Source organism: Panthera uncia, assembly GCF_023721935.1.
Source record: "Panthera uncia isolate 11264 chromosome C1 unlocalized genomic scaffold, Puncia_PCG_1.0 HiC_scaffold_4, whole genome shotgun sequence".
Classification (NCBI taxonomy): Eukaryota; Metazoa; Chordata; class Mammalia; order Carnivora; family Felidae; genus Panthera; species Panthera uncia.
The window spans coordinates 40,656,072-40,683,216 of NW_026057585.1; the positions used below are offsets into that span (position 1 = coordinate 40,656,072).

The 27,145-nt window shown below is 38.1% G+C and overlaps 1 protein-coding gene and 1 pseudogene across 2 annotated transcripts in view; both read right to left on the reverse strand.

Moving 5' to 3' along the window:
* MIGA1 (mitoguardin 1) overlaps window positions 1-27,145 on the reverse strand; it is a 105,889-nt gene that overhangs the window by 14,121 nt on the left and 64,623 nt on the right. For both annotated transcript variants that reach the window (XM_049616968.1, XM_049616967.1), the window contains exons 8-11: window positions 22,188-22,288; window positions 2,845-2,963; window positions 2,516-2,588; window positions 1,741-1,827 (exon numbers count right to left, since the gene is read on the reverse strand). In XM_049616968.1, coding sequence (XP_049472925.1) covers window positions 1,741-1,827; window positions 2,516-2,588; window positions 2,845-2,963; window positions 22,188-22,288 — 380 coding nt within the window. The remainder of the gene's footprint in view (window positions 1-1,740; window positions 1,828-2,515; window positions 2,589-2,844; window positions 2,964-22,187; window positions 22,289-27,145) is intronic.
* On the reverse strand, window positions 7,288-15,356 carry LOC125913314 (40S ribosomal protein S11-like; annotated as a pseudogene).

Genomic DNA, 27,145 nt, shown 5'->3' on the forward strand with positions numbered 1-27,145 from the left:
AGGCCCCAGGCTCAGAGCTGTCAGCACAGAGCCCAATGTGGAGCTCAAACTCATGAATTGTGAGATCATGACCTGAGCTGAAGGTGGACACTCAACTGACTGAGCCACCCAGGTGCCCCTCCACTTATCTTTTAATTAATCATCATAAGAACCCTCTGAATGGTGTGCCATAAATATAATTCTATTATACAAATGAACTGATTGAGGTTCAAAAGAAGTGGGTTACTCTTGCATTATTGGTGGGAATGCAAACTGGTGCAGCCGCTCTGGAAAACAGTGTGGAGGTTCCTCAAAAAATTAAAAATAGAATTAACCTATGACCCAGCAATAGCACTACTACTAATTTATCCAAAAGATACAGGAGTGCTGATTCATAGGGGTACATGTACCCCAATGTTTATAGCAGCACTATCAACAATAGCCATATTATGGAAAGAACCCAAATGTCCATCAACTGATGAATGGATAAAGAAGATGTGGTATATAGATACAATGGAATACTACTTGGCAACAGAAAAGAATGAAATCTTGCCATTTGCAACAATGTGGATGGAACTGGAGGGTATTATGCTAAGTGAAATATGTCAGTCAGAGAAAGACAGATATCATATGTTTTCACTCATATGTGGAAGCTGAGAAACTCAATAGAAGACCATGGGGGAAGGAAAAGAAAGAAAAAGTTACCATAAGAGACTTTTATTTTTATTTTTTAAAAAATTTTGTTTTTAACATTTTATTTATTTTTGAGACAGAGAGAGACACAGCATGAACGGGGGAGGGGCAGAGAGAGAGGGAGACACAGAATCGGAAGCAGGCTCCAGGCTCTGAGCCATCAGCCCAGAGCCTGAAGCGGGGCTCGAACTCGCAGACCGCGAGATCATGACCTGAGCTGAAGTCGGACGCTCAACCGACTGAGCCACCCAGGCGCCCCATAAGAGACTTTTAAATACAGAGAACAAACTGAGAGTGGAAGGGGATGGGGAGGCGGGTAGGCAGGAGGGGCAGAGAAAATGGGTGATGGGCATTGAGGAGGATACTTGTTGGGATGAGCACTGGGTGTTGTATGTAAGTGATGAAACATGGGAATGTACTCCCGATGCCAAGAGCACACTGTATATGTTGCATGTTAGCTAACTTGACAATAAAGTATTAAAAAAAAAAAAAAGAATTGGGTCAGAAAACCAAGTGTTCCAAGTGGCTCAAGAAAGGCCTGTTTTATTTGACTTTTTCTCAACATGTGGACACAGCTTGCATAAAGGGAAGTGGTTCCTTACAGTCTTCATGAAGTTCTTGCGATTGCTCTGCCTCATTTAGTCCCATGAGTAGGAGTAAGAGACAACTCCATTTGTATTCCCAGATTTCTGAGACCTATTCTATTTCCTAGAACTTTACCGACCAGGATTTGAGGGAAGAGACGAAGTATTAGAAATAATAATAGTGGTAGTTGTAGTATATCTAATGATGACTCTCAACATGACATTCATAGACTTTCAGCAAACTGGGAATAATTTATGAGCGACAACTTGATCAAAATAGTGTAGACTTCATACACAGAAACTAAATCAACCCAAGAAGAACTCATGCTCTTTGGTAATTTATTTTTATTACTTTATTTTTAGTATGTGAACCTTTGCAACAATCTGCAAAAACTTTTTCTTCGATTAAAAATTCAATGTACTGTAATCTTCAGTTCAAATGAAACAAGAACAATAAAAAAACTTGCCAACAAAACAAGTTTACCTTTCGTGCTTTCACAATTAATGCTGACAAAATTTTCCTTCCACTCTCAGCAAGGAATATCCTGTTGGCTGTTTCCGAAAGTATTACCTGAAAAAACATTCAACCCCAAAGAAAAAAAGAACCAATAATTAATCTGAACAGACATTTGATTCTATAGCACATCTATGCATAAACAACCCTGATATAGTCAATGCATTGGATGCGGCACTATCTCTGCAGGTAGACCACAGAGAACGTTGTAATTTACTAAAATAAAAAGAGCTCTTGAAGCCTATAATCAAAAAAGATTAAAAGGAAATAAATATGAATTTAAATTCTGTTCGATATTAGAAAATCCAAAATAAATGTTATATAGCCCCCAAAACACAGAAAAATAAAGATACTTTTTTTTCTTAAATGATTTTATTTCATTTTAGGAAACCAATGATTTTACAACTGATTCAAATAAAAAAACAATCTAGAAAACACACTAATTGATAATAAGAAAGGATTTCTATTTTACGTAGCCATTTGTACACATCTCCAGTATCAAAATACCCTGTTTGACAAAGTGTGGTGGACCTGGGGAACCATGGCAGAGGACAAAGATAAATGAAGACAAATGAAAGGAAATAGCAGCCAGGAAAAACAAACTTAGGAGATTTTATATTTGCCATTAAAAATAAGGATAACGAAGAGCAAAGAGCTGTTCTGTTTATATACAGCTGGACTCTATAGCATGAGGGTGAGGATGAGTGGCTAGGTGAGGTCACTTAATGTTTAAAAAAAAAAATACCTGAAAAGCCTGTCGAATACAGTGAAGTTTGGCAAGAAAATCACTGTCTCCTAGGCACTCCAACATTTCAGTTCTATGTAATAAACAGGAAAGACAACTGTTAAGCTGCATTCAAGATCAAGCCCACTACAAATTTGGACTCAAGGCTTAACCTCCAGACTTTAATATAAAACATATGTCTTTTCAATACTGACAAGCCATGCAAAAATTTTTTTTGAGCCTAAAAAACATTTCCTCCCATTCTTATAAACATCTTTCATAAATATTACACAAACATAGCAACGGCAACTTAATGTTTTTCATAAACAAAAGCAAAATTGAAATGGTACCTAAGCACTCTCGAGTAAATTTTCCCTTCTTCAACTAAATGCATGGCTTCTTCATAAAAAGGGCAGTGGCAAAGAGACTCTAGACTGTAGGTGTGCCGTGCTTCTCGGTGTTCTGCAAGCTAAGAAAACAGCAGGTTACAACCGATTACCCTGATACAAGGAAAAAAACTTTATAAAAGATAGGAAATAGGATCTTGCTAACATCAAAATGTACTCAACTTGATTAAACCATAAAAATCATTCAATAAGATTTTACAGCTAAGTTTTACAACTGGGGGCGCCTGGGTGGCTCAGTTGGTTAAGCATCCGACTTTGGTTCAGGTCATGATCTCACAGTTGGTGGGTTCGAGCCCTGCGTCAAGCTCTGTGCTGACAGCTCAGAGCCTGGAGCCTGCTTCAGATTCTGTGTCTCCCTCTCTCTCTACCCCTCCCCCCCCCTCTCTCTCAAAAATAAACATTTAAAAAATTTTAAAAATGTTTATTTATAACTGAATTTTACAGATTTTACAACTGAATTTCAAAATTCAGTTGTAAAAACGAGTACAATTTTATAACAAGCTTTGAACTGAAGAACTTAAATCCACAGGATACAAAGAAAAGCAGTATCTTACAGTTCACCAATACAAATAGCTGAAGATGAAGCATTAAAAAAGAGGGGAGGATTTTATCATCCAAAGAATGCTCAAAAGTATTATAACTCACAATTGTGACTAAAGTAAAACTTTCTACAAAAATACTGAAATCTCAATTTGGCTAATTCTAAGGAATGTTTTCTTATATCTAGCTCTGACTAACCTTTGTACAACTGAAAAATAGTCATGCAACTCTGGCTCGCATAACAGCTCTACAAATGAAACTACAGGTTTCTAACAATTCATTAAAAAATAACAACTGCAGGGGCGCCTGGGTGGCGCAGTCGGTTGAGCGTCCGACTTCAGCCAGGTCACGATTTCACAGTCCGTGAGTTCGAGCCCCGAGTCAGGCTCTGGGCTGATGGCTCGGAGCCTGGAGCCTGTTTCCGATTCTGTGTCTCCCTCTCTCTCTGCCCCTCCCCCGTTCATGCTATGTCTCTCTCTGTCCCAAAAATAAATTAAAAAACGTTGAAAAAAAAAATTAAAAAAAAAAAAAATAAATAACAACTGCAAACACTATAGAATAGCCTGCTAAGCAAGAAGCCTTTGGAGTGATTTTCATTTTTCAATACTAAGTGATCCATTTAAATGGCATACTATAGGGGTTTTGGTGGTGATGTTTGCTTTAAAAAAAAATGTTGTTTTTTCTTAATTTTTAAGTAATCTCTATACCCATTGTGGGGCTCAAAAAAAATTTTTTTTAACATTTATTTATTTTTGAGACAGAGAGAGAGAGAGCATGAACAGGGGAGGGTCAGAGAAAGAGGGAGACACAGAATCCGAAACAGGTTGCAGGCTCTGAGCTGTCAGCTCAGCCAAAGTCGGATGCTTAACCGACTGAGCCACCCAGGCGCCCCCCATTGGGGGGCTCAAACTAACAACTCTGAGATCAAGAGTCACATGCTTTTTTTAAAAAATTTTTAAAATGTTTATTTTTGAGAAAGAGAGAAACAGAGTGTGAGCAGGGGAGGAACAGAGAGAGGGAGACACAGAATCCAAAGCAGGCTCTAGGCTCTGAGCTGTCAGTACAGAGCCCAACTTGAAGCTTGAACTCACGAACTGTGAGATCATGACCTGAGCCAAAGTCAGACGCTCAACCAACTGAGCCATCCAGGCACCCCCTAAGAGTCACATGCTTTATCAACTGAGCCAGCCAGGTGCCCATTTTGTTGTTTTGAGTTAAAAAAAAATTTTTTTTTCAACGTTTATTTATTTTTGAAAGACAGAGACAGAGTGTAAGCAGGGGAAGGGCAGAGAGAGGGGGACACACAGAATCTGAAGCAGGCTCCAGGCTCTGAGCTGTCAGCACAAAGCCCGATTTGGGGCTCGAACTCATGACCTAGGCCAAAGGTGGACGCTTAACTGACTGAGCCACCCAGGAGACCCTGTTGTTTTGTAGTTTTTTAATGTTTATTTATTTACCCTGAGAGAGAGAGAGTGAGAGAGAGCCAGGGAGGGGCAGAGAGAGGGAGAGACTGAATCCCAAGCAGATTACGAACTGTCAATGCAGAGCCCGATGTGGGGCTCAAACTCATAGACAAGTGAGATCATGACCTGAGCCAAAACCAAGAGTCAGACAATCAACGGACTGAGCCACTCAGGTGCCCCTGCCCCTCCCCCTCTCTTTTTTTTTTCTGTTTTGTTTTTTAATAACAGCTTTATGGAGATATAGTTCACGTACTATAAAAACTCATCCTTTTCAGTGTACAATTCAGTAGTTTTTTTAGTATATTCACTGGGTTATGCGATTAGCACCACTTTCTAGTTCCAGAATATTTTTACCACCCCAACAGGAACCTTTGTATCCATTATCAGTCATTCCCCATTTCCCTTTCTCTCTAGCCCCTAGAAACTAATCTACTCGCCGTCTCTGGAGTTTCCTACTTTGGAAACTTCATGTAAGTGAAGTCAAAGAATATGTGGCCTTTTGAGTTTGATTTCTTTCACTTAGCATAATGTTTTCATGGTCCATCTAAGATGTAGCCAGTATCAGTATGTCATTCTTTTTTGTGGCAGAATTGTATAGGTATACTGCTTTTGTTTTTAATCCATTCCTCATGATAGACATTTAAGTTGTTTCCACTTTTGGCTATGATAAGGCTGATTTGAACATATGTGTAAAAGTTTTTAATGTTTTCAATTCTCTTAAGTATATACCTGAGAGGAGGGGTCAGTTGGTAACTCTGTATTTAACTTTTTTGAACTGCCAAACTGTTTTGCAAAGAGACCACATCATGTTCCACTCCCACTAGCGATGCACAATGATTTAGACTTTTGCACACCCTCCCCAATAATTATTATTGTCCATTTTTTACATTACAGCCACTCTAGTGGGTGTGAAGTGGTTTTTAGTTTCTCTAATGACTAACAGTGTCAAGCATCTTTCATCTCCTCACTGGCTTCTGTATATCTTCTTTAGAGAAATGTCTATTCAATCCTTTGTCCGTTTATGGTTGAGTTGTAACCATTCATTATATATTCTGGATATGTGTCTTTATAAGATACATGATTTATAAATATTTCTCCCAATCTGCTGTTCTTTTCACTTTCTTGTTGGTATCCTTTAAAGCCCGAGTTTTTACTTTTGATAAATTACAATTAATTATTTTTTTCTCTTTTTTCTGCCTGAAATTTTACTACCTGCTTATACAGAACATGAAGGTCAGCCAGAGGTGAGGGGTCAGGGACTGCTAGGTCTTTCCTGGACATATGCATAGTCCTGTGCATGCCTGTGGCCTTTTAGATTCCCAGGAATATGTTGGAACTTTTCAAAGTCCCCTGTTAAAATCTCATTGCCCAATTTTTCCTTTTGAGTTTTTGATCAGCCTCTTATTAGCCCTGACAGGTATCACACCACCTCAGGTATATTAATGTTAAACAATTGCCACTGAATGTTTTCGACAAAGGCCATAGGATAGGACTTTCCTACAGAGCAAGCTCTAAGTCAGATCAAAGTAAGTCCTGAGAATGGAACTCTGCAGAGAGCTGCCACACAGGTCAAACAGTAAGAATTTTGTGAAGCTCCAAAGCCATTAAGTTTCTTTTAGTGGTTGCCAGGCCCCTGGTTTCTGCAATTTCCACAGTTGTGAGATTGCTAGTTTTCAAGACTATGGAGGAGAGGGGGATGCGAATAGATCAAATTAAAAATCCTTAAGTTCACTGTTCTTATGGAGTCATTTTTCTTGAATAAATGCCCCCTGAATTTCTGTAAGTCTTTCATTAATTTTCAGTTATTAAAATTTTGATTTTGACAATTCTTGCCAGTGTTTTCATTACTTTTGTGGAGGAGATTTTCAGAGGTTTTCAGTCTATTTTTCTAGAAGTATTTCTCAACACTGTAGTTTTGGCACTTCATATGCACCCGGGGCTATGCTAAATGCGTTGATAATCTCATTTAATCTTTACAACTCATAAGCTAGGTACTATTATTACCCACATCTTACAGATAAAGAAACAGAGATAGACTTACATTAGCAGGAACTTGCCCAAGTCCCACAACCAAATGGTAGAATTTAAACCCAGGCATTAATTCCAAAGCTTGCTTATACTCTTAAATATCAAACTATACTCTTATCAGCCTTATCCAAAAAGCCAAGGGGAAAGAAGTATAAGCATCAGCAATATTTAAGATAGTATAAATATGTCTATTAGACCAGAGGCAAAAAACAAAACAAAACAAAAACATAAACAGAACTGATAATATCTGATATTATATATTCTCTACTTTAAGTAATATTTCCTCTCATATTTTAAGGAAAACATATTATGCTAAAGGCAACATGTTCTTCAGGTTAAAAAAAAAACCTAATAGGTTTTAAAATAACTTAGAAATTCTTTAGATATTAAATAAAGTTTTGTACCACTATCAAAATAAGGATCTATGTTCACCTACCAACAGAGAAACATCCTAAGGAGGAAAATAGGATTCCAGTTAAACTTTTTACATAAAATAATTTATACTAATAAGAAATGAATAAATCCAACAATGACAGATTCCAGAGTCGAGTCTTGATTTATTGGTCTACCTTGCTTATTTGTTGGTTTGGCTAAAGTGATTGTTTAAAGAAGTCTCTTGAGATAAGCTTGCAGTTGTGAAAATAGATCATAATGAAGATTTGATACTAACGGTATCATCAGTCCTTCTTAAGACATGATGACAACTCAGAGACATTAATTTACAGTATCAATATTAAATTTCATAGAGCAAAAAGCAAACTATTAAAATGATGGCTAAATCCTCATTTTACAATATATCTTATAGGGAGAATTTTTTGACAAAATTCCAATTTTTTTTTTTAAGTTTCAGAAAAAGATTAACATTTTACTATAGCTGAAATGTTATTTCTGAAGCAGAGGTCAGTAACACAGTTTAATTCCAGCATATGGAAATGTACAATTTATCATGTGGAAATGTACAATTTATCATGTGGAAATGTACAATTTATCATGAAAAAGAGTTTTGGGTTTGTTTTTTTTGTTTTTTTTTTTTTTTTTTGCTAGCCAAAGTTTGAAATGTCCTTTATTTCTAAATTATTCTTCCCCCAAAGGGCACATTTCAAAAACTCATTTTAATATTTTTTAAAAGAAAAGTAATATTATATTCATTTATACCAAAGCACCATCCTGCCTCATTAGTTATCTCCCATAGTTCACAAGTACTATAAAAATTACCATATAAGAAATCAAATAAGTCAATAACAGCAGCAACAATAAAAACAGACAAAACAGACAAAACCCACAAATGAAGCAACCAGTGCTTCATTAGCTGCAGATTTCCAACATCCTAAATTACTTCTCTTTTGTTCTCCATGTGTTGGATGGGTCTTCCTTAGCAAGCAATGACTTTGCTGAATGTGAACTAATATTTTTAAAAGCCTTAATATTTTTTTAAGGCTCTGAACACCCATGAAAGAAATGTCCAAAGTTCTAAAACTATATAAGTTGGGTCATGAAATAGGCTAAGTTCCATTTTAATGTGGACTATTTTTTTTAATATGCTTACATTTTCCTTTCAAACCAACGACCTAAAATTACAAATAGGACTTAGAGCTAAAGAAAGCAGGCTGTTTCTCCTTATCTCACAAAAGAAATTAAAAGGGAAATACACCCACAATAACCACGCTCCAAAATAGCCCTCAATGACTCTCTTTCTGGTACTCGTACCTCATTTCACACTGAATAGGGCCAACCTGTGTAATTAACAGCATACTATAGAAATGGTGAATGTGAATTCTGAGGCTAGATCATAACAATCACTGCTTTCATCTCATTCTCTCTTGGGTCACTTCTTCTGGAGGAAGTCAGGTCCCAAATGTGATGACACTTAAGCAGTTCTGTAGAGAAGTCTTAAGTAAGCAACTTAGGACTTCTAACAACAGGTAGCACCAACATGCAGAAAGTGAGCTATCTTGGAAGCAGATTCTCTAGCTCCAGCCAAACCTTCAGATGACTATAGCCCCAGCCAATATACCTGATCACAACTTCACAAAAGACCTCAAGCCAGACCACCTAGATAAGCCACTTCCAAATTTTTGGCCCTCCAAATTGATGAAATAGTAAATGTTTACTGTTGTTTTTGAATGGGAAAATACTTCATTTGGGGGAGTGGACAGGTGTCTAGTCTCACAACTTCTGGAACTGCTTCCTGGTGTCTGTGGCTTTGCTGACCTCAAGCACATCAGAGCACATGGTCTTGCTCAAGGGCCAACACTTGCCCAGTGAGACCGTGTCACTGATCTCAATGTCTCCAAAGCAGGAGTACAGGGGCACAGACATATTCTTAGGGCACTTCTCAATGCACTTGTACTTTTGGACATAGTGAAGGTAGTCTTGGCAGGTGACAACAGTCCCCTGCATCTTCATCTTGGTCACTATACCAAATAGGATCTGTCCCTTTGACCAATAAAGGGCATTTCTTGTTAATGTAGATGCCTTCAGTGGCCTCCCTGGCCATCTTGAAGCCCAGACCAATGTTCTTGTAGTATTCTTCTCCTTGCTGATTTTTCCAAGCAGGACTCTCTTATTTTGAGAGATGTTCAGCTGCTTTTGGTAGGCTGGTAAGCCCAGAAGATACTCCTTATCTAATATATGCAGGGTCAGAATTAAATACCAAAACAAAGGGTTCCTTGGACTAGCCCTTAAGACTCAATTCTCACAGGACTAACCCTAAGGCCTAAGACTTCTAACAAACCATCCCATAAAACTTGAATTTTAAGAAAATAATTCCCAGAGGGGCGCCTGGGTGGCTCAGTGGGTTAAGTGTCCGACTTCGACTCAGGTCATGATCTCACACGGTTTGTGAGTTCGAGCCCCGCATTGGGCTCTGTGCTGACAGCTCAGAATCTGGAGCCTGCTATAAATTCTGTGTCTCCCTGTCTCTGTGTCCCTCCCCTGCTCACAGTCTGTCTCTCTCTCTCTCAAAAATAAAAATTAAAAAAAAATTAAAAAACAAAAAAGAAAGAAAATAACTCCCAGAGTGCCTGGGTGGCTCAGTTGGTTAAGCGTCCAACTTCAGCTCAGTTTGTGATCTCACAGTTCATGACTTTGAATCCTATGTCTGGCTCTGTACTGACAGCTTGGAGCCTGGAGCCTGCTTCAGATGCTATGTCTCCCTCTCTCTCTGCCCTTCCCCTGTTTACACTCTGTTTCTCTCTCTCTCTCTAAATATTAAAAATTTTTTAATATTAAAAAAAATTTAATATAAAAAAGGGGGCATCTGGGTGGCTCAGTCAGTTAAACGTCTGACTTCAGCTCAGATCATTATCTCGTGGTTCATAAGTTCGAGCCCCGGGTTGGGCTCTGTGCTGACAGCTCAGAGCCTGGAACCTGCTTCAGATTCTGTGTCTCCCTCTCTCTCTGTCCCTCCCCTGCTTGCATTCTCTCTCTCTCTCTCTCTCTCTCTCTCAAAATTAAATAAACATTAAAAAATTTTTAATATAAAAAATTAAATAAGAAAGAAAGAAAGAAAGAAAGAAAGAAAGAAAGAAAGAAAGAAAGAAAATAATTTCCCAAACACTTGAGCCTCCATTAGAGCCCAAGAATGGAGCCCCCAGGATTTAAAAGGCTCTAATTACTAGACTAAGGCAAAGACATATACCCTCTGCCCAACTTAATCCCCCAAAAATCAAGGACACCCAGAATTAAACCTCAAATTGGGGTGGAGTCCCGCTATCCAGGACTTGCCCCTGAGGCCTGGGGGTCTTCACAGCTTTGGCCCCAGCCCCACTCCACACCTGAATCCTATTGTTGTTTTAAGACAATAAGTTTTAGGTAATTTATTACACAGCAACATGTAACTAATACACATAATGGTGAGAACAATACTAACAAAAAAGAAAGACACAGATTTCAAAAAACTGAAAAGCAAATGGAAGTGTGTGGACAGATGAGAAATGATGAGGAACTCATAGTCCAGAATACATTTAAGAGAAGACATAATCAAGGGAGAGACATTTGCTAAGCAGAGGCTCAAAAGAGCACCAGGCTTGAAGCAAGGCAGGTATGGGACAGGATTTAAAAAGGGATTAAAAATGGCAGGTTAAATGAAAGTCTGTGTACAAACAAGTATAGTAATCCCACATATCATTGTAATTCCTGCTCTCCCCTTCATCACTGAATAGGAGGACAGCTTATAGAAAAACAAATTTTCAACCAGATAACATTTCCCTTTAAAAATGATCTGATCTGTCTGGGTAAAGAAAAGCTTGCCAATCAACACACCTCAAAGAAGTCTCGTTAGTCTTCCTGTTCATAGGAGAGACAAACATCATAAAACACTGTAAACCTACACAATCTATCTAAGAACATCAATTCAGTCACCAATTAAGCTTTCAAATTTGAGAAGAAAATCACCAGCACAAGAATGAAAGCCCACGACAGACAAAATTGACCCCAGAGAAAGGAAAATAATTCAAGAAATAGAAATTTTAGGGGCGCCTAGGTGTCTCAGTCAGTTAAGAGTCTGGCTCTTGGTTTCAGCTCAGGTCATTATCTCACGGTTTGTGGGTTCGAGCCCCGTATTGGGCTCCGTGCTTGGGATTTTCTCTCTCTCTCTCTCTCCCGCTCTTTGCCCCTTCCCCGCTCTTTCCTCTCTCTAGCTCTCTCTCAAAATAAGTAAACTTTATTTAAAAAAAAATAGAAATTTTAAGTGGCAGATACAGCTTTCCCTTTTCAGATTATGATTATTCTAAATATTTATCCTTATCATTTTATATATTATAATTAGTGCATTATTTTGGATTGCTATCAATAAGTGCTATCAAGTCAGAGAGGTGGGTATTAAAACACTTTCCAAGCTTCCATTTAGCATATGAGTAGAAGTATCTGGATTATAAGAAATAAAATTTTCCCCTTAAAGAGCACCCTATAATTTATAAATTAAATACAAACACATGCTGCAGAGTGTTAATTCTAAGAAACACTGAATCCACAGCTAAAAATTACTCTTTGCAGTATTAGTTTCTACCTATTAATGACAATCTCTTTAACAGATGGGAGAGCTAGGAGCACTCAATGCAGTGGTACACTAACATTAAAAAAACTTTTCAGAACTTGAAACCATTATGCCAAGTGAAAGAACATCAAAAACAAAAGGTCACATATTGCATGATTTTATTTATATGAAATGTCCAGAATAGGCAAATCCACAGAGCAGAGGTAGATTAGTACTTGCCAAGGGTGGGGGGTTAGGAAAGAACAGGAAGTGATTACTAATAGGTGGAGGTTTCTTTTTGGGGTGATAAAAATGTTCTGGAAGTAGAAAGTGTTACTGGTAGCACAACTGTGAATATACTAAAATCCACTGAACTGTACACTTTAAAAAATTTTATAGCATGTGAGTTATTCTCAGTAAATCTATTATTAAAAAAAGACTTTTCAGAGAAAACAGGCTGTAGTTCCAAACCAATGTTTGGCAAAGCTTATATAGGAAAATCTTGTTAATCACTTTCACAAATGACTGACCTAGCTTAGAGAAAAGTCTATGCCAGGATTTCTTTAATCTAAATAGGTAAGAAATCTTCCTGGTAATTCTGAATAAATCTTTCAATTATTCACAAACTGTCTACTTCCCAAGGAGTTCAGATTTTCTTAATAACTTTCTTCATTAAAATGGTTGTCCCTAAGTTAAATATCTGGCATATAGTACATGCAATTAAAAATAATTTAACAAGCATTTCTTAGAAAAGAACTTATCTTGGAACATTTACATTCCAAGATCATACATGTATGCCCTAGAAACATTCCTAGGATGTTTCTCAAATGTTGAGCCCTTCTTGTGGTATTCATGTATTTTGTTTTCCATAAGGTTTTTTTTTTTTAATATTTATTTATTTTTCAGAGAGAAAGAGAGAGAGAGAGTGAGTGAGTGACAGGGCATGAGCAGGGAGGGGCAGAGAGAGAAGGAGACACAGAATCTGAAGCAGGCTCTAGGCTCTGAGCTGTCAGCACAGAGCCCGACACAGGGCTCGAACCCATGAACCGTGAGATCATGACCTGAGCCAAAGTTGGACACTTAAGTGACTGAGTCACCCAGGAGCCCCTCCATAAGGATTCTTTTTATCAAACCTTTGTAAATTAAACAACTAAGTAAGTATAATAAACACTTGGCAAAATAATATTTTTTAAAGTTGCATATTTTGAAGAAACTTTGGAGCAATTAGGTACATCGTTCCTCACAACAGAAAAATGCAAAGTAACTAACAATTCTTATAAATCATCTAGGACATAAGCATCTACAGAACAGAAAGATAAAAAGTAGTTGACAAAAAAGAACATCCTTTTATGATAAAAAATCTCAACAAATTTGGTACAGGAAAAACATACCTCAACACAATAAAAGTCATATATGACAAGCCATAGTAAATATCATACTCAATAGTAAAAGACTGGGGGCACCTGGGTGGCTCAGTCAGTTAAGCATCCAGTTCTTGACATCGGCTCAGGTCATGATCTCACAGTTTGTGGGTTTGAGCCCCATGTTGGGCTCTGCGCTGGCAGTCTGAAGCCTGCTTGGGATTCTCTCTTTCTCACTCTCTCCCTCTTTCTGTGCCCCTCCCCTCCTCATGTGCTCTGCTCTGTCTCTCTCTCTCTCTCAAAATAAATAACCTTAAAAAGAAAAAAGAAAATGTCTTAAAAAAAAAAAAAAAAGGTAAAAGACTGAAAGCTTTTCCTCTAAGACCAAGACAAGGGTGCCCAGTCTCACCACTCCTATTTAACATAGCACTGAAGTTTGAGCCAGAGCAATCAGGCAAGAAAAAGAAAGAAAAGGCATCCAAATTGGAAAGAAAAAAGTAAAACTGTCTCTGTATGCACGTGATATAATCCTATATATAGAAAATCTTAGGGGCACCTGGGTGCCCCAGTCAGTTAAGCGTCCAACTTCAGCTCAGGTCATGATCTCATGGTTTGTGAGTTTGAGCCCTGCATTGGGCTCTCTGCTGTCAGCATGGAGTCCCCCTCTCTCTCTGCCCTTCCCCTGCTTGCTCTCAATCTCTCTCTCTCAAAAATAAATGTTTAAGGGGCGCCTGGGTGGCTCAGTCGGTTGGGCGGCCGACTTCGGCTCAGGTCATGATCTCGTGGTCCGTGAGTTCGAGCCCCGTGTCGGGCTCTGTGCTGACAGCTAGGAGCCTGGAGCCTGCTTCTGTTTCTGTGTCTCCCTCTCTCTCTGCCCCTCTCCCATTTGCACTCTGTCTCTCTGCCTTTCAAAAATGAAATGTTAAAAAAAAAATTTTTTTTTAAATAAACGTTTAAAAAAAACTTAAATAAAATAGAAAATCTTAAAAGATTACCAAAAAACTGTTAGAACTAATAAACAATTTTTTAATTGAAAAAAATTTTTAATGTTTATTTATTTTTGAGAGAGACCAAGACAGAATGCGAGTGGGTTGGGGCAGAGAGAGAGGGAGGCACAGAATCCGAAGCAGGCTCCAGGCTCCGAGCTGTCAGCACAGAGCCCGACGCGGGGCTCAAACTCACGAGCTGTGAGATCATGACCTGAGCCAAAGTTGGACGCTCAACCGACTGAGCCACCCAGGCGCCCCAGAACTAATAAACAAATTTGATAAAGTTGCAGGATACAAAGGCAAGATATAAAAATTAGTTACATTTCTGTACACTCACAGCAATCAATCAGAAAGAAAAATTAAGAGGAACATGGCAGGGTAAGAAGATCTTATGCTTACTTCATCCCAGGGATACAACTAGATAAATACCCACATCAATGTAAATAACCCAAAAAATGACTGAAGACTGGCAAAACAAACTCTCTGCAGCTAAATGTAGAGACGAGGCCACATCAAAATGGGTAGGAGGGGTAGAGAAGCAGTCAGGAGCTAAATGGACTCACAGGACTGTTCATGAGATGTAGGGATACCACCAACATGGACAAGGGAGAGAAAAAGATCCTCACACCCAACACCCAAGCCACCTAAACCTTCAGAGTAAAACAACCAGTGGCTTTGGTCCACATTTCACAAGTTCTTACTATTGGCAGAGCTTAACACCTGCAACTTGGGTCTATGTGAGCCAGAAGGAAACAGCAAACTGAGTCCTCACCCTTAAAGAGACAGCACAATAAACAGCCCACTGAGATACTGCATAGAAGCAGCACTTTGAAAAATGCCTGGAGTATCCGGGAGGGAGATTTGTTTACTAATCTCAGAGCATGTGCTGGAGGGGCAGCGGTCTTTGGGAGAATTCTCAAACAAAGGAGCTGGCAGGCACAATTCCCCTTTCCCACCACCCAGCCTAGACACATGGACACCTGCAGTAACCAGTGAAGCACCAGTATTCCACAATAACTTGCTAACAGTGTACCCTGCCCTGGCATTCTCCTGCAGACACGTCCTCTCCAACAAGGTCTTCCTCCACGTCTCTTCTCATAGCAGACCTGCACAAACATTGCTAACACACCACTCTGACCCTGTGTTCTCCTGGGTCCTATCCCCTCCAATATGCACTTGAATGGAGTCCATCCAAAGTGATGCCATGAGCCTGGCAGTCTGCAAGCAGCCCTGACAGGGGCCAGCACCACTCCAAAGTGACTCTAGCTCCAGGAGAAGGGGGGAAAAAAGCCCATGTAACAGTCTGAATGTGGCTCCAGCATGGGATGGGGACAGACATCAGGTCTGACTACAGGACCTGCCCAATAGTGAAAGCTTCTCAGGGGACAACACAGGGAAAGTGCCCTGCAGTTCAGTGCTACTGTATCTCTGGCAAACGCCTGGTCTGACCCAACTCAAGCCCAAGGCCCCAGACTGGCCCACTAACAACTTAGGGACCAAACCCTGCCCATAACAGGCAAAGACAGCCACATCAGACAATTGGACTGAAGGCAACAGAGGCTTACCCACAACAGCAGAGCACTAGCAATACACATAGGAGACACTCCTGAAGCATCAGGTTGTGGTCAACAGGGAACACTGCATTACAGGGCACTACAGAACCTCTTCTTCATAAGCCCACTACTTTGTTGTTGTTTTTCAGTTTCTTTTTTTTTTTTTTTATATATAATTTATTGTCAAATTGGCTTACATACAACACCCAGTGCTCATCCCAACAAGTGCCCTCCTCAATGCCCATCACCCATTTCCCCTCTCCCCCTGCCCCTGCCATCCACCCTCAGTTTGTTCTCTGTATTTAAGAGTCTCTTGTAGTGTGCCTCCTTCCCTCTCTGTTTGTAACTATTTTTTTCCCCTGTCACTTCCCCCATGGTCTTCTGTTAAGTTTCTCAAGATCCACATATGAGTGAAAAATATGGTATCTGTCCTTCTCTGACTGACTTATTTCACTCAGCATAGTATCTTCCAGTTCCACCCACATTGCTGTAAATGGCATGATTTCATTCTTTCTCATTGCCAAGTAGTATTCCATTGTATATATATAAACCATGTCTTCTTTATCCATTCATCATTTGATGGACATTTAGGCTCTTTCCATAATTTGGCTATTGTTGAAAGCGCTGCTATAAATGTTGGGGTACATGTGCCCCTATAATCAGCACTCCTGTATCCCTTGGGTAAATTCCTAGTAGTACTATTGCTGGGTCATAGGGTAGTTCTATTTTTAATTTTTTGAAGCACCTCCATACTGTTTTCCAGAGTGGTTGCACCAGTCTGCATTCCCACCAACAGTGCAAGAGGGTTCCCATTTCTCCACATCCTCGTCAGCATCTATAGTCTCCTGATTTGTTCATTTTAGCCACTCTGACCAGTGTGAGGTGGTATCTCAGTGTGCTTTTGATTTGTATTTCCCTGATGAGGAGTGACGTTGAGCATCGTTTCATGTGTCTGTTGGCCATCTGGATGTCTTCTTTGGAAAAGTGTCTATTCATGTCTTCTGCCCATTTCTTCACTGGATTATTTGTTTTTCAGGTGTGGAGTTTGGTAAATTCTTTATAGATTTTGGATACTAGCCCTTTATCCGATATGTCATTTGCAAATGTCATTTTCCCATTCCACCCGTTGCCTTTTAGTTTTGTTGACTGTTTCCTTTGCAGTGCAGAAGCTTTTTATCTTGATGAGGTACTAATAGTTCATTTTTGCTTTTAATTCCCTTGCCTTTGGAGATGTGTCAAGTAAGAAATTGCTGCGGCTGAGGTCAAAGAGGTTGTTGCCTGCTTTCTCCTCTAGGGTTTTGATAGTTTCCTGTCTCACATTTAGGTCTTTCATCCATTCTGAGTTTATTTTTGTGTATGGTGTAAGAAGGTGGCCTAGTTTCATTCATTGCATGTTGCTATCCAGTTCTCCTAGCACCATTTGCTAAAGAGACTGTCTTTTTTCCATTGGATGCTCTTTCCTGCTTTGTCAAAGATTAGTTGGCCATACATTTGTGGGTCCAATTCTGGATTCTCTATTCTATGCCATTGGTCTACGTGTCTGTTTTTGTGCCAATACGTGTCTGCTTTGTAGTAGAGGCTGAGTCTGGGATTGTGATGCCTCCCTCTTTGGTTTTCTTCTTCAATATTACTTTGGCTATTCAGGGTCTTTTGTGGTTCCATACAAAATAGGCCCACTACTCAGGAGATAGAGCTGACTTATACATAAAACTAGACACAGAGAATTAGACAAAATGAAGACACAGAGGAATATGTACCAAATGAAAGAACAGGACAAAATCACAGTAAGTGAGCTAAATAAAATAGAGATAAGTAATATGCCTGATAAAGAATTTAAAGTAATGGCCATAAAGACACTCACTGGACTTGAGAGAGAGTGGAAGACCTCACTGAGACCCTCAAAAAACAAATAGAAAACATAAAAAAGAATCAATCAGAGATGAAGGACTCCATAATCGAAATTAAAAATATACTAGATGGGGGCGCCTGAGTGGCTCAGTCAGTTGGGTGTCTAATTCTTGATTTCAGCTCAGGTCATGATCTCACAGTCATGAGATCAAGCCTCACACTGGGCTCCCCACTGGGTGAGAAGCCTGTTTGAGATTCTCTCTCCCTCTTCCACTCACATGCACACGGTCTCTCTCTCTCTCCTCTTCCCCCAAAAAACATTAGATGGAATAAATACAGGATTACAGGAAGCAGAAGAACAAATCAGTGACGTGGAAGACAGAATGATGGAAAGCCATCAGGCTGAACAGGAGGGAGGAAAAATAACAATAATAAATGAAAACAGACTAAAGGAACTCAGCCAACACCATCAAGCATAATAACATTCACATTGTAAGGATCCCAGAAGGAGAAGGGGTGGGGGGAAAGGGCAGAAAATATATTTGAAGAAATAATAGCTGAAAATTCCTGAATCTGGGGAAGGAAGCAGACAGTCAGATCCAAGAGGCACAGACAGCCCCCGACCCAAGATCAACCTAAGAAGGCCCACATCAAGACACATAGTAATTAAAATGGCAAAAAGTATAGATAAAGAGAGAATTTTTAAAGCAGCAAGAGAAAATAAAATAGTTACATACAAGGGAAACCCCAAATGGCTATCAGCTGATTTTTTTGTGCCAGAAACTTTGCAGGCTGGAGGGAGAACCATGATATATTCAAAGCACTGAAAGAAAAAAAAAAAAAAAGCTCTGCAACCAAGAATACTCGACCCAGCAAGGCTATCATTTAGAATAGAAGGAGAAATAAAGAGTTTCCTAGAAAAACAAAAGTTAAAAGGAATTCATGACTACTAAACCAGCCCTACAAGAAATATTAAAGGGGGCTCTTTAAGTGGAAAGACCATATGCAGGAGTAAGAAAAGTAGGGAGCACAAAAGCAGTACAAATAAATATATCTATAAAAATCAGTCAAGGGACTCACAAAATAAAAGAATATAAACCATGACACCATCTACCTAAAATGTAGCAGGGGGCGAGGGGAGAGAGAAGTAAAGAATGGGTTAAACTTTAATGACCATCAACTTAATATAGACTGCTATATGCATGTTATTACAAAACTAATGGTAACCACAAATCAGAAACCAGTAATACATATGCAAAAAATAGAGAGAATGGAATCCAAGTATATCACTAAATAAAACCAGCAATCCTTGAGAGAAAAGAGAAAGGAACAGAGAACTACAAAACAACCATAAAACAAGTAACAAAATGACAGTAAGTACATACCTATCAATAATTACTAAGAAAGCAAATGGATTTAACCCTCCAATCAAAAGACAGAGTGACAGAATGGTTAAATATAAGATCCAGGGCATGTGGGTGGCTCAGCCAGTTGGGTGTCCGACTTTTAATTTCAGCTCATGATCTCACGGTTCATGGGTTTGAGCCACAAAAGTATATTATTCACCCGTGGTAGAGAAGGAAATCCTGCCATTTGCAACAATATGGATGGACCTTAACAGCATTATGCTAAGTGAAATAAATCAGAGAAAGACAAATACTGCATTCTATCATTTACATGTGGAATCTGAAAAAGCTAAACACGTAGAAACAGAGAGTACATTGGTGGTTGCCAGGGGCTGAGGGGTGAGGGAAATGGGGAGATGTTGGTCAAAGGGTAAAAACTTCCAGTGAGAAGATGAAAAAGTCGAGAATCTAATGCAGAGCATGGCAACTACAGTTAACAATACTATATTATATACTGGAAAGTTGCTAAGAGAGTAAATCTTAAATATTCTCACCCCCCCTCCCCGACACACACACACATAATCCTGTGAGGTGATGGACATATTAACTAATCTTACCGTGGTAATTATTTCACAATATATGTGTATCAAATCATCACATTAGACACCTTAAATTTATACATTATATGTCAATTATATTTCAATAAAGCTGGAAAAGAATTTTACAAAATTCTTTTTATTGCAAACATAAATATATTTATTTTATAAATATAAAAATATAAGTTAAAATGTAAATAATTCAGGAGATAATACTGTAAGCAATAGCTAAAATATATATAAAAGAAAAATATTGAGAAGAATAAAGATCATGATCACCACAGCTTTAAAAAAGGCAGAATCAGGGGCACCTGGATGGCTCAGTCGTTAAGCGTCCCACTTCAGTTCAGGTCATGATCTTGTGATTCGTGAGTCCAGGCCCACATCGGGCTCTGTGCTAACAGCCTGCTCCAGATTCTGTGTCCCCCCCTCTCTCTGCCCCTCCCCCACTCGTGCTCTGTCTCACTCTCTCTCTCTCTCTCTCTCAAGAACAAATAAACATTAAAAACATTTTTTAAAAAAGGCAGAATCAAGGCTTAGGGTACAGAGTATTAGAATATCTACAGCTTTCCACACTACAGCATGAATTACAGATGTGTGATACTATTTATATGAAAAAAGACAGCATTAATATCCAAAATCTACCATAAAAATAAAATTATTCTAAGATAAAATTGGGCATATGTGATTTTTAAAGTTACTTTAAGCAGAAAAAAAGTATAAAAAGATGTGCACTCTGCAAGTATTCTTTTTTTTAAGAAATTGTTTTAATGTTTATTTATTTTGAGAAAGAAAGAGAGAAGGGGGCAGGTGCAGAGAGAGAAGAGAGAATCTCAGGCAGGCTCCATGCTGCCAGCCTAGAGCCTGATGTGGGGCTGGATCCCATGAACTGTGAGATCGTGACCTGAGCTGAAACCACGTGTTGGTCGCTTAACCACCTGGGCCACGCAGACGCCCCTGCAAGCATTCTCTTTTGATACAAAATTTAAATCTCAGTAGAAAACAAACTGCCCATAAATTTATAATTCATTGATCACCACTGTTTACACATTGGTGTATTTATATCTAACCTCTTCTTTGTCTGCCTAAACACTTATACTATATACTACATACATGTTTTCTGTTCTCTTATTACTAAATTACAATCATACTCTCTATATAAAGCCTTATATACCACACTTTTCATTTAACATACATTCCCATGTCATTAAAAATAAATGGAAACAGGGAACACTCTTGCACTGTTGGTGGGAATGCAAACTGGTGTAGCCTCTCTGGAAAACAGTGTGGAGCTTCCTCCAAAAATTAAAAAATAGATCTACCCTGTGACCTAGCAATAGCACTGCTAGGAATTTACCCAAGGGATACAGGAGTGCTGATGCATGGGGGCGCTTGTACCCCAATGTTTAGAGCAGCACTTTCAACAATAGCCAAATTATGGAAAGAGCCTAAATGTCCATCAACTGACAAATGGATAAAGAAGATGTGGTTTATGGGGCGTCTAGGTGGCTCAGTCGGTTGAGGGTCCAGCTTCGGCTCAGGTCATGATCTCACGGTTTGTGAGTTCGAGCCCCACATCAGGCTTTGTGCTGACAGCTCAGAGCCTGAAGCCTGTTTCGGATTCTGTGTCTCCCTCTCTCTCTGCTCCTTCCCCGCTCATGCTCTGTCTCTCTCTCTCTCTCAAAAATAAATAAAACATCAAAAAAAAATTTTTTTTAAGAAGATGTGGTTTATATATACAATGGAATACTATTTGGCAATAGGAAAGAATGAAATCTGGCCATTTGCAGCAACGTGGATGGAACTGGAGAGTATTATGCTAAGTGAAATAAGTCAGGCAGAGAAAGACAGTACCATATATTTTCACTCATATGTGGATCCTGAGAAACTTAACAGAAGACCAGGGAGGGGAGGGGAAGGGGGAAAAAACAAGTTACAGAGAGGGAAGGAGGCAAACCATAAGAGACTCTTAAATACTGAGAACAAACTGAGGGTTGATGAGGGGTGGGGGAGAGGGAAAAGGGAGTGATGGGCATTGAGGAGGGCACCTGTTGGGATGAGCACTGGGTGTTGTATGGAAACCAATTTGACAATAAATTATATATATAAAAAAAAGTAAATGGAAATACGTTTTTGGCAGTACAATATTTCAAATCATGTATGCACTATAATTTGGCATTAGAATAGTTCCAGTTTTTCATTATTGTTAAAATCACATAGTGATTATTTTTATAAAGAAATATTTGATCACCTTCTTGAAAAAAATTATCTAAAAGTATGATTTCTAAGCTAAGGAATCTAAACATTTTTAAAAATTCTGATTATATTACTTTCCATGAAGATACTTATATGCCTCACCCATAATCCACAGAATATGACAGCACCCCTCTAAAATATGTGTTTACATGTTCACCTCTCTAAAATGACTACAAGCTCCCTTGCTAAACTCATGTTCATTTTAGATTCATCTTTGTAGGCTGGTATCTACCACATAGTAGATGCTACATAAATGGCAACTGATATTCAGCACATGGCAAAACTGTACTCTCTAGGTGACAAAGAATGAGGAATTAATTCTCAGTCCTACCTCTGCTACTGAAGCAAAGGAATCAGTTGATGCGACGCTCAAGGTGTCTCGCAGGCCAAATTCATCCACATTCCCCTTCATGGTGACATCTGTATCTTTATCTTAAAAGTAAAAGAAGAAAAGTGAAGAAATTGATATTCCTTCTCATCGACATTCTATACTATGCCTGTCTTTTCTTTCTCTCTTTCTTCCTCCCTCCCTTCCTTCCTTCCTTCCCTTTCTTCCTTCTTTCCATCTTTATTTAGGCTGAAACCTAAAAGAAAATAAATACAAACCAATGGTATATAATCTGATAAGATTCTCAAAGTGTATTCACTGTTTAAGTGATTCTGAAATGCTGCTGAGCAGAGGAGAAAGTGCTATAAAGCAGACATTTTTACTTTAAAAGGGAATTAATTAAACTTACTATCAGATTTAAAAAGCTTTTGAATATGTAATATTTTAAACTGGTAAATAATAACTAGAGCTGGATTATCTATGACATGTTGTAAAATCAGCACATACCAAAGATAGCTGAAACAGAGCAAATTAGTTGCAAGTGGCCTTGACCAAGTTGTGAGAACTGGTAAGTTTATTCAAATTAAATGAATTATTAGCATGAAATGTTGTCTGGTCAGTTACTTGTGATAAACTGATCAATTAAAACAATTCATGAAGAACTTATTCTTCAGTCCTTAAGGCCTATGTCAAAGGCCAAAAACAATCAGGGCTGATGTTTACTCTGGTTACTTGAAGGTCAAATACAACTGTCTCGATTATAAGGGCTGAAAAAGTTTAAATACATTGGCGAATGGTTAATCTGGCCATGCCAAGACAGTCTACCTGTTAACACATGGGGCATTTGAATGTGGGTACCAATACCTTCACATACTATCATCAGGAATCTGTAATTTTCAAATAAATACTGTACTTGCTTACAGATGTGTCTATATTGTAGCAAACAACTGATATGCTTTAAAATTTATCACAAGTATGAAAAAACAAAGAACAAAATATATACTGATTTTTCATATTGAGTCTCTATCTGCTAAATTTGTCAGAAACTTTATCTTCTTTAAAAAAGAACCAGAGGGGTGCCTGAGTGGCTCAGTTGGTTAAGCATGTGACTCTTGATTTCGGCTCAGGTCATGATCTCATAGTTAGTACGACGAAGCCTTGTGTCAGGCTCTGAGCAGGGCACCAGACACTACTTGGGATTCTTTCTCTCCCTCTCCTTTTTTTTTTAAGTTTATTTGTGAGAGAGAGTGTACAGCCATGTGCATGTGTGTGCAAGTGGGGGAGGGGCAGAGAGAGGGAGCGAGAGAATCCCAAGCAGGCTCTGCACCCCCTGTAAGTGAGGAGCCCCATGTGGGGCTCAAGGTCACAAACAGGCAGACCATGACCTGAGCTGAAATCAAGAGTTGGAGACCCAACCAACTGAGCCACCCAGGTGCCCCTCTCCCTCTACTTCTGCCCCTTCCCCAACTGCACTCTCTCTCTCTCTCTCTCTCTCTCTCTCAAAAAAAAAAAAAAAAAAAAAAAGGAAGCAGGAATCTCTTTTTGGCTTTCATTCATCCAAATTTCTATTCCATCTTTTTTCCCAAACTAAATTCATTACCTTTACCAGAAATTTTGCAAGTCCTGTTTAAAACCCCCAAGTACCAGAAAACACAAACATTTGTGATTCTATACAGGAAGAGTAGTTTTGTTTTTTTTTAAAGGGAAACCATTAATTTATTTTCAACTCAGAAGGGTTGCAACCAATTTATATTCCAAACTCTAAACCACGCAGAAAAGCTAACAAGCCATACTTGGTACAAGGCTCATTCTTATTAGGTATCAAGAATAACCATACACAAAGCGTATTTTTCCCCTCCTTTATATTTAGTGGGCCCATATTTGACAATTTAACCATTTATATTCCAAGTTTAAATTATAATTGTTTTCAGATGAAGGTTACATCAATCATTTTAAAGTACCTAACCTCACAGCTTAAAATCCTTCCACTACTAAATGACTAATGGAACACAATCAGAGGTTAAACTATTCTATTTTCCAAATACATTCTTTTGGAAATTTAAATTTTTTCATTGAACTTGAGAACAAAACAACATAATTGGTTTTGCACTTATTAACAGCTATAAGACTGGTATTTTTGGACACTCAATTATCCAGAAAAATTCCCATTATTCTCTTTTTAGTGCGTATGTGATTTTAAAAACTACACACACAAATACAAACTTAATTGTACACACAAAACTGAATTGGCATTTACAACTTTCACACCTTTATCTATCTTGTTACTTTTCCATTGTTAGTATTAATTATGCAAAAAGAAACCACAGTACAGTTTTCATTATGCCAAACCACTTTTAAAGTGGGTTAAATTATAAGTCAATTAAGTTAAATCTTGGTTCCATAGGACTTTTGCTATTTTCAGAGTCGAACAGACATTTATCTTATGTCACTTTACCTTTCAGACATACCCATGGGCTGTTAAAAGTCTGTTTTACATCACTCAACAGTAACCAGCCAGTACTTTACTCAAAAAAAAAAAAAAAAAAAAAAAATCTAACAAAGAAAAATGGCTCAGAGGAATGGAAAGATTTATTCATTAAATCTAATTTCGTAAATCACAGACCATACCTCTCATTTCAGTAATTGTTATGTTTCCTGGAATGGCAGCTTAAATTATGAAGAGAAATAATACATCTGTTTTTTAGATAAGCCAATAAAAAGCATGAATAAAGAATACTGAGTAATATCTCAAACTACTTGCTTTCATGAATCAAATTAAAATTTAAAATACTCTTTCACCTGAGTGTCTGACTCTTGATTTCAGCTCAGGTCATGATCTCACGGTTCAGTTCATGGGTTTGAGCCCTGCTATTAGTACAGAGCCTGCTTGGGATTCTCTCTCTCCCTTTCTCTCTGCATTCTCTCCCTCTCTCAAAATAAACTTAAAATAAAGATAAAATACTCTTTCTAAAAAGTATAAATTCTTGATTGTAGTACTGAAAGACTGCGACAGCATGGAAAACTGAAAACCAAAGGTTTCATTTTAGTCAGTATTTTCAGAAACTTCTTACCAAATTTTTCTTAGCAGAAAACACACACACACACACACACAATCATTACACACTTACCAGAATGATATGAGTTGGAAAAAATGGCAATTTTTTGTTAAAGATGTATAGTATTGAAAACTCACATACCCGTAGTAGAAATGTCAATTAGCAGAACCACTTTGGAGAATTTGGTAGTATAATGAAAGTTCAAGACTGTATTCTCTGTGACAAGCAATTCTACCCTTAGGTGTTTTTTTACAAAAGTGCATGCTTATATGCATAAGAATATTCATGACAACATTGCTTACAACAACTCCAAACTAGGAAAAAAAAACACAGTTGTTCTCCTACCATAGAATACACAAACTGGGATATATTCAAACAATGAAATAAGTATACAACAATGAAAGTGAATGAATTGTTGTTATATGCAAGAATAAAGATAAACCTCACATGTTGAGTAAAGAATTATATGTATGATTTCATTCACATAAAATTCAAAAACAAGCAAAACTAAACTACAGTGATCAGGACTACACTTAGTTGGTCAAATAAGAAAAGCCAGGAAGTAATTAGCATGAGCATCAGGACAATGGTTAGTTTTAGGAATGGGGAGAGGGGTATTGATTAGGACCAGGTACAAGGAACCTTCTAGGGAGTTGGCAATGTTTTATTTTTTATTTTTATTATTTCAAAGATTTTATTTTTTTTAAGTAATCTGTATACCCAACATAAAGCTCAAACTCACAATCCCAAGATCAAGAGTCACATGCTCCACCAACTGAGCCAACCATATACCCCAGCAATGTTTTATTTTTTGATCTACATGATAGTTACACAAGAGAGTGAGATAAATCACTGTTTTGTTTTGAACACTTTCCTCTAAGGATTTACATAGAAGGAGAGGAAACAATATATCTATGTATGTTGGCCCCAAATGGCTGACAGCAGAAAAGACAATGAAGTATTTCAACATTGGCAGTTAAGCTGTGAATTATTAAACGTGAATTTTATTCCCTGATAGGGGATGCTAAGTTCAAAAAGTCAAAAGATCTCATGAGTCTGTTAAGTATACTAGCAAATCAAAACAATCTATCTGCACCCCATAGTGGAATACCAGTAGTTGTGGGAGACTCTAATGCCATGCATATACCACTCACGACCTTTTTCCTCCTAGTTTACCCATCTTTCTTTGCTATTTAGTCATTGGTTTAGGATTTTAAGTGGGAATGTTTTGGTGGGGATAATCAACTATCTGCAGGAAGAAGACATGGAAACTAAGAGATGCTTACTATTTAATGACAATAAAAGTATGATGAAACCAACATACATTTATTTCGCACTTACTACTTGCCAGAAACCAAGTTACATGCTTTACATACATTACCGCATAATTCTCACAATAATCCTTTGAGGTAGGTACTCTTCTTTTTTTTCATCATACATATGAAGAAGCTGAGGTACAGAAATGTTAAGTAATGGTCCATACTCACACAGTTAAGAAATGGAATGGCAGGATTCAAAAGAAGTCATCTGACACCAGATTCCATGCTATGAAACTATGGAGCTGTGGTGTCCAACATAGTAGCCATTAGCCATGTGTGTCTACTGAGCGCATGAAATGTGGCTAGTCAGAACTGAGATGTGCTGTAAGTGTAAAATACACAATGGATTTTGAAAACTTGGTACCAAAATATATAAAATCTTTTTAATATAAACTAGGTTTAAGAAAAATATATTACTAAAATTAATTTCACCTCTTTCATTTTACTTTTTCATGTACTTACTAGAAAAGTTAAAGTTACATTTTGTCACTTACATTATATTGCTATTGGACAGTACTATTTGGGCATTCCTTTCTCATATCTTATCTAGAGTGCAAAGAGTTTACAAGCTCTACAGGATTCAGAC